Below are 13,885 nucleotides of genomic sequence, written 5' to 3' on the forward strand. Positions count from 1 at the left end.
GAGTAGACCTCTCCCAGTGGAAAGGGTGACAAGAGAAGAATGGAATGGGGAAGGCTTGTCACCAGAGTGTGTGGTCCCCGATTCAGCTGTCCCACAAGCAGTTGAGATGATGGGCAGGTTACTTCCCCCTCAGGACTGTCACCCTCATCTCGATGCCCCATGTTGAAAGAGAGGCTTCAGATGGGGAACGAAGTAAAGGAGAATGTTTTAATTAATAACCTTTATATTTCCCACTTTTTGTTCTGTTGAGGACTTGAGTGTTTAAACATTTAGAGGTGTTTTTAAAGCTGTGTGAGTTTTGGAAACTCAGGATCAGAAACACTAGAATATGTTGAATGATAAGGCACTTTATAACAGACTGTGAAAACACTAAGAAATCAGTAAAACAATATAATACGTGGAAATTGTAGAGTATGACTAAGAAATTATGTTTTTATGACAAATTTTGAAATTAAACAAAACCAAATCCCATTTCTCATTACTGTGTCCTTAAATTTAAATGAATACACAGGCTTTTTTTAATTTTAGGAATTTAAAACATAATTCTGAGTTTAAAATATTCTCACTAGACATTAGAATGGCCTCATTAGAATAATTGTTGAAAAATGACTTAATAGCAACGAAGAAGAGAAGAAGCTGAAAGAGTGATAGACAAAATGGCATTATCTTTAATGTAAATACAGTGTGCTTCAAAAGAACTCATTTCTTTTCTGAGAAATAAATCTATTATAGATGATTTTTTAATAAAATATTCATATCTGTTTGCTCTCCTAGTTAAGAAAAAAGCTGTACCTATTGAAATATGGCCATACCAAACAAAGAACCCTAAATAAATATTTTCCTCTCCTATATTTATTTGTTAACCTATGTTCCATGAGTCCCAAACTGTGGCCTGAGGCAGCACGTATGCTTCCTCGACTTCCTCAGTCCTGGCAGGTCCTCACCAGGGTCTGAGAAGTGCCAGATGTTTTCTAAATCTCCACACATGGACCGCCTTATTGAAAACAATTCTGTTTTTAGAGGATTTATTAATTGGATTTTATGTATCTTAAATAATAAGAGAATTTATTACAGGTCATTAATTTTGTGTGTAGGCTGGTGACTGCTACCCATCTCTTCCAGTTCAACTAAATTCCATCTGTACTAAGGAAATAGTTGCTACTGAGAGCAAATAGGAGTGGAGAAGCAGCAAGTTCACTGGCATAACGTACAGTTCCCCTGTGCTAGAAGTCTCTGCGGAGTTAATTCATAGTGGGACAGAATCTTGGGATTAGAGGGGACCTCAGAAGTAAGACCTCTCCCTCTCATTCCTTATTCTTTCCACCGATATTTTCATATGCTGGACCTTGTGCTAGGCACTGGGATTCAGTGGGGAATGCTTCATAAAGCAGTTAGTCCACTGTTGTATGAGATAATCTCACAAATGAGTGTAAATAGTTGTGACAAGCCTATGAAGAAGAACTACATTGTTCCTCAAGAGTTCATAATCAGGATAGCTATTTGACCTATTTAAGAAATCTGTAAGGAAGTGAGGATCACCTGAGATCTGAAGAGTAGGCTTTAACTATATGAAGAGACAGAGGAAGATAGATTGTAAACAGGCAAAAGTAACTATATTACAGACCCTGTGATGGGAGGGAGCATGGATAGTACTTGAAAATGAAAGAAATTATTTATTCCTCCTTTATGGGATATTACTCAACATTTGAATGTAAGGAAATATATTTGTTGACTTGTCATGTTTTAAAAAATGGAGTGTTGAGATTATTGATTAAATTTTATGTTTGTTTCAATGTTCCCCCCCCCCCCCCGATTTTATTTATGTTCGGTTTCGGACCTTAAGCTTTCTTTCCTTTCTAACTAAGATGGTGATTTCAATCAATATTTTTTTCTACATACTTAACATTAACACATTTTAACACAAACATTTGTATTGTTTATGTTAATAATTTGTGTTTTTACCAAGAAACATTAACCTCCTTCCTAGTGGAGATAAGAATCAATTTCTTGGTGCATCTCCCTGTTTTTCTCTCACTTATTTTATTTGTTATCTATTGCTGTGTAATAAACTCCCCCACAAGTTAGTGGCTTAAACAACAATTTCCTTTATCCACAGTCCTGTGAGTCAGTAATTTGGGCTGGGCTAAGCCGAGCACTTCTCTTCGTTCTCACCTGGGGACATTCATGTGGCTCCTGTCATCTGGTGGCTAACTCGGGCTGGGTGGTCTGAGATGGCCTCACTCACATATCTAAGGTGTAGTGCTGGTTGTCTTCTGAGCCATGTGCCTCTAGATGAGCCCAGGCTTCACTTAGCTGCTGTTCATTTCCAAGAGGGTGAGAGTAAAAGCCTCAAAGTATCTTCAGGGCTAGATTTGTGAGTCACACAGCATCCCTTCTGTTGCAAAGCAAGTCACAAGGCCAGTCAGATTCACAGAGTGAGAAAGAGACTCCATGTCTTGATGGGAGTAGCCACAAAGAATTTGTAGCCATTTAAAAATCTTGCCACATTAATTTTTTGTTGGTATAGTTAATAGTTTAATTTATTTTTTACATATTTATCCTTTATTCTCACAGTATGTGGTCAGGTGTACTGGTTGCATTTTAATTTATTTCACCCTTTCTTCATGGTTTATTACTTTGAAAAGTATCTTTCACCTTTTAGAAAGTAAGTACTTTTCAATCTGCTTTCAAAAATGTGTTGTTTCTTGTGGTTATCTTAACAGCTGTAGGACTTTGCTGACGTTACCTTAGGGCTTCTGTGTCTTAATATATTATCTGTCTTAAAAGGAGATTTATCTGAGTTCTTGTATTTATAATTCTTTTTTTCTTTTTAGCTTCTCCCTTCTTGGAGATCTGAAAGATGAGCTCCAAAGCATTCTTGTATTATACCTCCTTTCTTCTTGGCAGAATGTAAGGTCTTATCTTTAAAGGTTTAAGACTTGACAAATAAGTGTCTGGGGTCACCCTTTAAGAATAATTGCTGAGAAATTCTCTGTGCCCTCTCTTGTTAGCCGGGCTAATGTTCTCTCTCACTTCAAAAATTTTTTCTTTGATTTTTCCCCCCTCTGATCATGATTTGTACAGTCCTGGGATTTTCCTTTTTTTCTCTCGTCCTTATTAGTTCTAAATTGGACACTCTTTTTCTATTTTTTAGCGTTATGATTCTAGACCTGTAATACCCGTTTATATAATTAGGATTTCCTCTATTAATGTATTTTTAGGATTCTTGACTGTGTGCTCTGCAGCATCAAGTCTGCTCTTTCAGATGCTCATTGATATTCAGTCTACTATTTCTAAGCTGGGACAGGGTTACATATCATTATACATTCCTTTTGGGAGGTGATTATTTCTCTTTTAAAGTAGAAATTATTAGTTCATTCCAAGATATCACTTCTCTATGTTCAATAAAATTTATCTTTTTTCTCATGATGGAAAGAAATATAAAAATAAAGAAAAAAGATTCCCACCACTCCATAAAGAATGTTATACCATATTAATGTTTCTTTTCAGTCCTTTTTAAAGAAAATTTTTAATTAAAGTGTAACATTCATACTGGAAAATACACAGATTTTAAGTGTGCAGCTCAATATGTTATCAAGAATCCCCATGCCCATGTACCCATCACTCAGGTTAAGATATAGACCACCACCAGCATCCCAGGAGCCCTCTCAATATTCCTCCCAAATCTTACCCCCTCTCTTCTCCCCAAAGGTAACTACTCTGTATGTGTGTATATTTTTCATAGTTGTAGTTATACTACACATAAGAATTTTTCTTCTGGGACTCCCCAAATACTTGGTAAACATAATCTTTGACACATGAATATCCTAGTCTACCCATGCTAGGAACATGTAAGTATCTTTATAGTACCCTTAAAATGGGGTAGAATAAATTTTGTATATTTTTGTTTTGTTTGGTGGCAGATGCTCAGATTTGATTCTGATTTAAACAAGTTCTTTAGATGTATTTTTAAAAGTATACTTGGCTTTGTTGATATTTTAGTAAAAAGTATTTGTTATTTAAAATTCAGCTCATGTTTTGATTCAAATCCCTATTTTCACAATCTTAGATACCAGGTTTAGAGGTTGACAATGGGCAAAATATTTTAAATTTCTCAGTATAAGAGTGAGGACTAGCATTATTGGTAGGTAAGATATCTGTGTCCTGTGTACTTTTGTTCTGAGGTGGCATTTTCTGCATGTGTCACATAAATTAGTTTCAGTGTTGGAAAGAACATGTGCCAGAGGCATCCACTGTCCTCAGGCAGCAGTCTCTGCTGTTTCCTCTCTGATGCTTTCATAATTGTATAATATTTAGCTCAAAATTATATAACAAGTGCTTGCTTTCCCCTAGCCATGAAACATCCCCCAGACCCAGCTCTGTAGGATGTTGGTGTGCTCCTACTATGGGTGTGTTTAGCCTGTGTCTACAGCCCTCTGCACTTCATGGAGAGCCCTTGCAGTAAGCTTCCAGAATGACTGACGCCTGAGCCTCTGGTCCCTCTGCCTCTGAGCTCCCATTCCTGAATCACCCACTGTCTTACTCACTTCCCTTGTTCTAGACTATGAGCATTGGTTCTAAAAACAAAGCAAAAATGTTGACTTGGCACACTATGAACTACTGTTCAAAAAACTATATTTGGGCTCTTGATCCTACTCAACTTACCTTTAAAGTCTTTTTGATTTCCTAGCCCATTCTCCACAGTGTCTTTTCTCAGTCTTCCATAGGATCATTAACACTCTGGACATTTGACCTTACCTCCTACTTTACTGTAAAAATAGCAAAGAATGAAAATCTTCCTCCATCTCTATTCCCTCAAAATATTTATATTCTATTTCTATTTTTCCCTCTTTCCAGTGGATTCCTAATTTTGTCAATGGCTTCCTCATCCAGGTCTTTGTTTCCACAATTACCCACTGTGTTTTAGATCTTCAGCTAGTTCTTTTTCTATTTTCAAAGCTCATTTGACGGCGCCATCTTATCTACCAACCAGTAATTTCTGTTTCTCTTCTATTATTAGTCATCTAGAACTTCCCCTTGAAGTTCTGTTGTTTTCTCTTATTAGATACTACAACTTCCCCATGAAGCTGTCATTGAATTATATGCTAATGATGTTTGACCTATTTATCGAATTGCCTTTACTATGTGATCTGAATAGTTGTCTGACTTTTCTTCTGGTATTTCTGACTTGGTCAGTTGATTGCATGCTGAGGCCTGACCAGAGACCTGGAAAGTCATCCTGGTTTTGTCTTTCTGTACCCCTAAATTCACTGGACATTAAGTTTATGAATTCTTTCTTCCCAGTGCCTCTGAAATCTGGATCATGTCCTCCTAGCTCCACGACCTTAGTTAAGCATTTATTTAGTACCTCTGCCATTGATTACTGCAGTAATATCCTAACTGATCTCTAAGCTCTTTACATCATTCCATTGATGTTCAACACTGTTTGGGGGAGAGCTTTTCATAATGCAAATCTGATTTTGTTAGTCATTGACCTGAAATATATCAGTGGCCTCATTAAAGACATCAGGAACAAGATGAGAATTACTTCCATCACCACTGTTCATCAATATGGTTCTAAAAATTGTAGCCAATTAGTAACAAAAGAAAACAATAGAATATAAATATTTTTAAATGTAGGAAAATTTATGATTATTTGTTCTTCATGTGATTGTAAAATGTTCTAATCCAAGAACATCAACTTTAAACCTATTAAAAATAAAAAGAGAGTTAAATAAGGTCAGTAAAAATAATATACAAAAATGAATACTGTGGAGATACTAGCAATCATCAATTAGAAAAATTACCTTACATGGCAACAATAACTGTATGTCTGTGTGTGTGTAGGATACAAAGAGGAATAAAAATTTTAAAAATGTTCAGATACAGATAAAGAACATTATATAACTTTACAAAGGGACCTTTAAAAAAGACTGGAATTAATGAACAGACATATCATGTTCCTGCAATAGAATACAATTTTTTTCCTTATTGCTACCACTTTTTTAGGTCTTTCTCATCTAATGCAAATATTACAAACTCATTGTCAGCCACTCCTGTGATGCTCTTTACTTACTGTGACCATTAACCGTACTAGTTACATAAAACTTTTAATTTACAAATCGATACAAGTACATTGTTGTCTTCATGTCATCTCAGAAATATTAACATGCACACAATATTAAATGAGTAAATGAAAAGGATTTTAGTAGAATTAGTCAACTCTTTCCTTTTACTTAGTAAAAGTAATGATTGACATAATAAGCCATGTTCTTCTCGGTAAGCTGGCTGAGTAAGTGAAGCATGTTCTTCCTTTAGCCTTGATGTAATACAATGCAGCATAACGACCGAGCTGCTTTTTCAGAATTTAGAGTTGGCTATGAATGGGCTTTTTCATTCTCTCTACATCTTTATGCCTATTTCTCTGGTTCATTTTTATTAAAGAGGCCATATGTCATAGATAATTACAGTGGATTAAATACATTTCTCAAGGGCAAAAGCAGTTGCCCACAAAATGGAGAGAAAAAAATATAATGATAAATAGGAAATAGAAAACTTGTCAATAAAGTAAATCTCTTAATGAGTCAATAGGAATTCTTTGTTATATTAACAACCATATTAAATAATTTGAAATAAATTCCCTTATTAGAGGCATGTGTAAACATTTTAATAAAATGGAGAGAATTGATAGAATTAATGAATATAAATTCATTTTCTAAGTTACACATGTATTTAAAATCTGGTATTTTCATTATGTTTCCTTTTCAAAATTTGCATTTTTAGGACCATTATTATGATGGATGTTCCACCAATGATAAATTTTTATCAAAGTCTTATCTGATCCACCAATGATAAATTTTTATTATAAACCACTTATTGACTGGATTTGTTTCTTTAATATCCTTGGGTCTACTGTGGAGTTGAGTCTAGTACTTTGCACATTGAAATAGTTGCTCTCAAGCATTCCACGTGTGACAATGTCATGATGCATGTGCTGTAACTCTTTAGAAATTAATAGGCTAATCTGATAGATAATAAATATTCAGTTTTCAAGAATGAGTCATATATTTTCAAGATATTGACATATTAGGACAGTAGAAAAAAATTAGTGTGCTTATTATGAAAACTTAGAAATACCTATTTTGCTGTTAAAAGCTAAAATGAAATAACTAAAAGTAGAATTTACATGAAATCTTACCCTATTAGTTTAGCTGTTTTTCACTACCTGAGAAGATAGCAACTTTTAAAAATATAATGAAGATTGATTCTATCTTCAAGTTTTTAATTAAGTAAAGAAATATAACATATTGACAAATAATTTTTCCTATAATGTCAGTAATTTTGATTCTTAGTTTTAATGAAAAGATTTGCATTTTGATCTCAGATTAAAGGAAGTTCAGAGGGCATAGGGATGAAATGTATTACAGTAGGGGCTTGCAGGTTAAGAAACAAATTTTCTACTGGAATATCCTTGGGCAGAAAAGGTAGAGCCTGGAGGCTCCCATCCTGAGATGTCTACATGCACACTCACCTTAAGGAAGTGGGTCAAACAACATAGGTTTTGGCAGCCAGCCTTCAAGAAACCCTAGATGGGAGTCAGACAGGAATAAAAAAAAAGCCTCTCTCAAAAGATTAAAAATTTTATCAGAGGAGGTATAATGCAATTTAGTTACCTTAAAGCTAGAACTTTTAGTTCTGCATTTATTCTTATTTATTCCACTGCCTAGAACACTTTCCTTCTCTCAATCATGTCTCCATCCCACCAACAATAACAACAATAAACACTCTCTGGCTAAGGCATGTTCTCTTTTGAACCACAGTTTAGGTCATACTTCCTCTTGAAAGCATGCACTTTCCTCACATTTGGTTACACATCTACTGGACCTCATAATTCCCCAGTCATTGTCCATATCATCTACATTGTAGGAGTCTGTTTACTTACCTATCCCTCTGCTGGACTCCAGATCTGTGGGGACAGAGACCTGGACCATCTTGTTTACTGTAGTATCCTCAGCATACTTCTGACACAGAGGAGGAGCTCAATAAATATCTGTTGAATAAATGGGTGAATATAAGTATGTATGTATATATGAATTATGTTTTAGGTAGCTTTGTAGTGCAGAGAAATATTTGACGAACAGCTCCTGAGACATAAAAGAAACTCCCTATGAAAATTATCTAAATAATATTCATGACACTCAAAAATCCCATATATCCCCCAAATCCCATGAAACTTGTTGCCTTTACCTGGATTTTTGACCTCACACCTGGTTACGTGCTCTTTACTATGTGTGAGGCTCTACTCAACAAAATCTTTGGAGGAGGAAACCACTGCTCATACATGGTTTCATTAATTTATTCATTCAACAAGCATTTACTAAAAGTTTACTATATGCAAGTCACAACCAATACAGATTTGATCAAGATATATAATTGCTGACTTTATAAAAAAGTTCTATCCAGGTTTAGCTGTACAAAAGTGTTTACATTCCATATGTGAATGTTGTTAGAAAACAGAAGTTGTATTACCCAGCATACTGTCATTTTCCCCTTTGTTTTCATACAGCACAGAGCCTAACTTATTGTGCAAATGTTGTAATATGCTCAGCTCTGATGCCTGAAAGTTTTTGCTCCCTTTAGGACAGATTTTTTTTAAAAATTCTATATTTACTTTATTTGGTCCTGTGGGTTCATCTATAGACCGCTTCAGCCCATTTAGAACGAAACAAGATTGAAATTGCCAATAAAATAAAAATATTGTTATTAACTATAACTTAAATATGATTAATAAAAATTTCTCATGTGTTTAAGTAGAAATTCTGCCATCTGAAGAATGACTTTGTATCTCCTGTAAAACCATTCTTTTGGCAATGAATGATTTTTGTAATGGAAGAATATTGTATATTTCTCCTATAGTCAAGTACTGGGCAAAGCTTTATCTCCCCTGATGAAATGATAAATTATGATATGTGCATATCTTCTCTAATTGTTTGATGTTTTTACCTTTGCTGCCAGGAGGTGCAAAGCTCAATTTCATGTCTAATTTTAGCCATTCTTCTTAGTCTCTTTTTCCAGTATAATTACCTGCCCCTTCTCCGCATTTTGTGTTTGTTCTTTTAATGAAATGGGTTTTCTGTTACTGTGTTATCTCCTATGAGGAAGCAAGGGTTATTATGCTTCATAGAAATAATTGTTACCCTGTTGAGGCAAATAAGCTGTATCCCTGCATGTGGCCATGTTAAAGGATAATTTTCAAAATGGCAAACATGACTCATATAGTGTGAGCATGTGTCAAAGATTTTATGTAACTCGTGAAAGATTTTATAACCAGGTCAAAGGAACCAAGGAATAGACACATATAGGTAGTCACTGAATGCTGGAATGAATTTAGCAATAGGTAAAAAACTAGTCAATATCCACAGCGCAATAAAATTCAGTGTTTGGAATCATCTCTTGGGGAACGAGGGAGACATCAACTGCATCTTCATGGGACATTCATTTGCAACTTTAATGGATGAGAATCATTTGATTACTATCAGTTTTCTATAGCTTTGGGAGTTGTAAAATAATCCAGTCAGAGACAGTGAAAGGCACAGACCCCTATAGAATCAGGTAACCCTGTGGGGCCCTAGGACAATGCCAGCATTCCACTGAAAGAACACCTCCCAATCTTTTTTGCTGATTGCAATCTTTTACAGTTTTTCCTGACAGCAAGGTAATGGGCAAAGAAGTGAGTCCTTATGTAGGTGACTGAAACTGAGAAAGAAGATCTTCAGTAGATGAGAAAGGAGATATCCTATTATCGCTATCCTGAGTCTGGCCTTGAAGGAGTCTTCTGGCCAGGAGTGTGTTCCTGGGGATGGGAGGGAAAGATGGCTTTTGTCTGGAAGAAGCAGGATGGGAGCTGAGCAAGATTCCTTTCTTTATTTGACAAGCTAAAGAATGAGTGGATCTCATCCTGTAAAGCAGATTATTTATTTCCATGTCAGTCACTTTCCTTATTTATTTATCTTTGTTTTTTGTTAACCCTTAATTTTAGCAAAGTCTTTTTCTAATGCATTTCAGTGTGGTCTCAGATGCGTAGAAGGGGACCAGAAGGGGCCCTGTGTTTACTCAGTCATAGAATGAAGGGGGAAGCAGTGCCTCCAGAGGCCATTGGGAGTGATGGTAATTAATGAGAGCCCTCCCCTCCCCCTGGGGATCACACAGCCATCTTTTCTTATCTGGTGGTCTGTATGGTGCCTTCCTTGGAGAACCTGGAACCTCTTTGTTTAGTAAAGTGCTTTTTTTTCTTACCTTATTAGCATTTTTATTGTAAGCTTTTAAAAACTTTTAGAATTTGATGGAGTTTAATTAATGGAGTTAGTTAATGGAGAAATAGTAAGTTAGTTAATGGAGAAATATTATTTGCATTCAATAACATTTAATAATATTTGCATTCAGAAATAATTAAGTTAGTGAATGGGGAAATATTATTTACATTCATTTGAATCACTTCACAGTTCTCTGTCATTGCAGTTTTACCAGTTAATTTAAATACAGGTTTATGAATGTTTACTGATTCAGTGGCCTTCACATTTGTTAGTTACAAGTTCTGAGTAAATAAGAAGCTGGATTGAAGAGTGCTGAGTAAGGATTCAGAAACATAAGTTTATGAAAACTTTATGTTAGAAGCCTAAGTCTGTCTTCTCTGATTCTCTTCTCCATAAGACTTGACACTTAATATACAGAAAGACCAGCACTTGAAAAAACACACATATATGAAATGGGGAAGTTAATATAATGATCTTTGTGGCCCATGGTATAGAAACTTAAAACTTCAGGATATAATCCTAACTGCAGGATTAGGCAAATAATGAATGTTAGTTTGCCTTTTAGGAGGCTCTATTTTTAGGAGACAGATTCAACAGATTTAGGCTCTGGTTCCAGCTTTGCTACTCTAGTGTGAACATGAGAAAAAAGGTAATCTCTGAGGTCTTAATCTATAAAGTACATTCTGTGAACTAGTATTTATTGAGACATTGTTATGTCATAGGAAGACATAGTCCATGCCCTCAAAGAGCAGAGACACACGTGCCGGTAAATAAGTACAGCTGAGTATTACAGGGACTATGAAGTCTTTTGCCCATTTCTGATAGGGTTGTCTTTTGATTACTGAGTTATAGTTCATCATATATTCTAGATACAAGTTCTTTGTCAGATGCTCTTGAATATTTTCTCCACTCTGTGGCTTGCCTATTCATTTTCATAATAGTGTCTTAATGAGCAAAAGTTTTATTTTTGATTGAGTCTAAGTTACCAAACTTTTTGGTTATAGCTTTCTGTGTCCTAAGAAAACTTTACATACTTTCAGATTGAGAATATATTCTCTCATGTTCTTCTAAAAGCTTTGTACCTTTAGCTTATATATTTGGGACTATGGCCCATCCACCTCAAATTAATTTTTGTCTATGGTTTGAAGTTGGAGTTGAGGTTCATTTTTTCCCATATGGATCTCCAATTCTAGCACCCTTTGTTGAAAAGACTTTTTTTGCCCTATTGAATTGTTTTGGTACACTTTGTTGAAAGCCGTTGTCCAAGTTTGGGTTTATTTCTGAATTCTGTTCAGTTCCTTTGATCTACTTATATGTCCTTATATCAGTATTGCACTGTCTTGGTTACTGTAGTAAGACTTGAGTTAGGTAGTGTAAGCAGTACAACTTTGTTATTTTTCAAGATTCTTTTGGCTATTCTAAGTCTTCTGCATTTCTACATAAACTTTAAAAATCACCTTGTTCATTTTTATTAAAAGGCCTACTAGGATTATGAATTATAAATTATTTTGGGGAGAATTAAGTTTGTAACAAAATTGAACCCAAGAGTATGGTATATATACTTCCCCATTTATTTAGGCCTTTTAAAATTTCTCTCAGCAATGTTTTAGTTTTTAGCGTAGACATTTTGCATATCTTTTGTTAAATGTGTTACTAAGTATTTTGTTATTTGGTGCTATTGTACATAGATTTTAAAATTTATTAAAAAAATGTTGTTTTGCTAGTATATAGAAATACAAAATTGATATTTTTATATATTAATCTTATACCCTGAGACATTGCTACACTCACCAAATTTTTAACACAGTTCCTGAGCACCATGGACTTTCTTCCATTCATGTTTTCATATGGCTTTTTAGACTTGAATGCCCTTGTGTCTCATGTCTGGCCCAAAAGAGGGCTAGTGTGAATGCCTCAGCATTTGTGAAGTCTTCTGACTTCACAGTTGGATTCAAATAGTTCCTTCTAGGAAAGTCTCTATTAGAGCATTTTTCACTTTCAGCCTTGAATGAGCCATTCTTTGAAGTCAAGAGCTGTGCTTTATCTCCATTCCACCCCCACAACATCTAGCACAGTGCCTTTGTTCACAGTTGAGTATATCTTGCTAACATTTATCTCAGGAGGTATAGGAAATTATGTAGCTCTGGGGTGGGGTAGAGTGGGGTAGGGGAAAATGCTTATAGGCAACTTTAGTCAGCTGGAAACAAGCCCTGAAGTGTGTCTTAGAAAGGGAAATGGACTGTATAAAAAACATACCGTGTATTCCTGCTATTTAAAGATATGTTTACTCGTGGATGATCTGCTATACTCTAAATGACTTAGGCTTTTGCTGTCATTTTTGAATTTCTGTAAATTATGTTTCCTCTTATTTCCTTCTTGTTTTCTAGGTGGTTGACTGTGCTTGGGATGAAACAATAAAGATATACGATCCTGTCTGTCTTACTGTGCCTGCTTGAAACACACTACTCTGGTCAGAAACAAAGAACATTGGCTGAAGAACTACTTAACAGGAAATAAATTAACTATTGATAACATAGTCATTATGCTTTTATGTGCTATTCAGATTTCAAATTCTAAAAATTTACCCTGAACTTGTTTTGAGACAGCTGATAAAGACTTTGGCTCACCATTTAACCCTGACACATAAGCCATATTTCTTAAAATTCTAAGGAATAATTGATGTTATGGTATATCTTACAGTATCTATTAAAATCTAACCTGTGTGTTATAAAATGGATGAAAATATGGGCGATTCATAGATTATAGAGGTAGGGATATATTTTATTTTTAATTTGTCATTTTTGATGTGAAATATAATTACTGTTGTTCATAAAAATGAAAATAAATTGCACCTCTTGATCATTTTATGACATGATCTCAGCAAGATTGCTTTCTCTAATATAGTATATATATGAACACAATACTATATGTAATGTAGATATATCTTTGATTTAGTAACAGGGCTCTAATATAGATTTAATTTATTTAGCAGTTATTTATTGTGCATCTACTATGTGCTTGACACATAGAATGAATGGTTCTCTCAAGGACCGTTTCCATGCTTTAAAAACATGGAATGCTATGAGCTGAGCCTTTTTTTCTCTCTGCAAATCTTTTTAGATATTGTATTCATGACCCTATATTTCTCTCTTCCTGCTTCTCTACTATCAATGTTAAAACAAAACAAAACAGATTACTGGGCAAAAAGTCTTAGTCCTACTATGGTTTCAAGCAATTACCCTGGAAACAAGCCCTAAATAATGCTCCAAACCTTCCTTAAGTGTTGATGACCTGGAAAAAAAGTAGGTTAAAGGGAAGACTTAGTAAAACAAACAACTTTGCATAACATTTATATTTTTATATAATATTAAAATAAAATGTGTTATAAATGGCAAAAATTGTCATTAAGTTTTTAATAATTTTTTGAGAATTTTTCAAGAGAACAATGTAGTACTCAGAAGAAAAATTAATTATATGCATATTGTATAATTTATGTATTACTTTGTTTACTTATTCCAGAAAAAAATTAAGACAGCTTATATTGCAAAATAAAGAAAAAACAAGACCACATA

The 13,885-nt window shown here is 34.6% G+C and overlaps 1 protein-coding gene across 1 annotated transcript in view; it reads left to right on the forward strand.

Annotated features, from left to right (window-relative positions):
* PEX7 (peroxisomal biogenesis factor 7) overlaps positions 1-13,180 on the forward strand; it is a 55,080-nt gene extending 41,900 nt beyond the window's left edge. The window contains exon 10 of the mRNA XM_087817638.1: positions 12,701-13,180. Within this exon, the coding sequence (XP_087673764.1) occupies positions 12,701-12,769 (69 nt within the window). The 3' untranslated portion in view covers positions 12,770-13,180. The remainder of the gene's footprint in view (positions 1-12,700) is intronic.
* Positions 13,181-13,885: the final 705 nt, after the last annotated feature.

Source organism: Miniopterus natalensis, chromosome 5 (genome assembly GCF_054644295.1).
Source record: "Miniopterus natalensis isolate mMinNat1 chromosome 5, mMinNat1.hap1, whole genome shotgun sequence".
NCBI classification, from domain to species: domain Eukaryota; kingdom Metazoa; phylum Chordata; class Mammalia; order Chiroptera; family Miniopteridae; genus Miniopterus; species Miniopterus natalensis.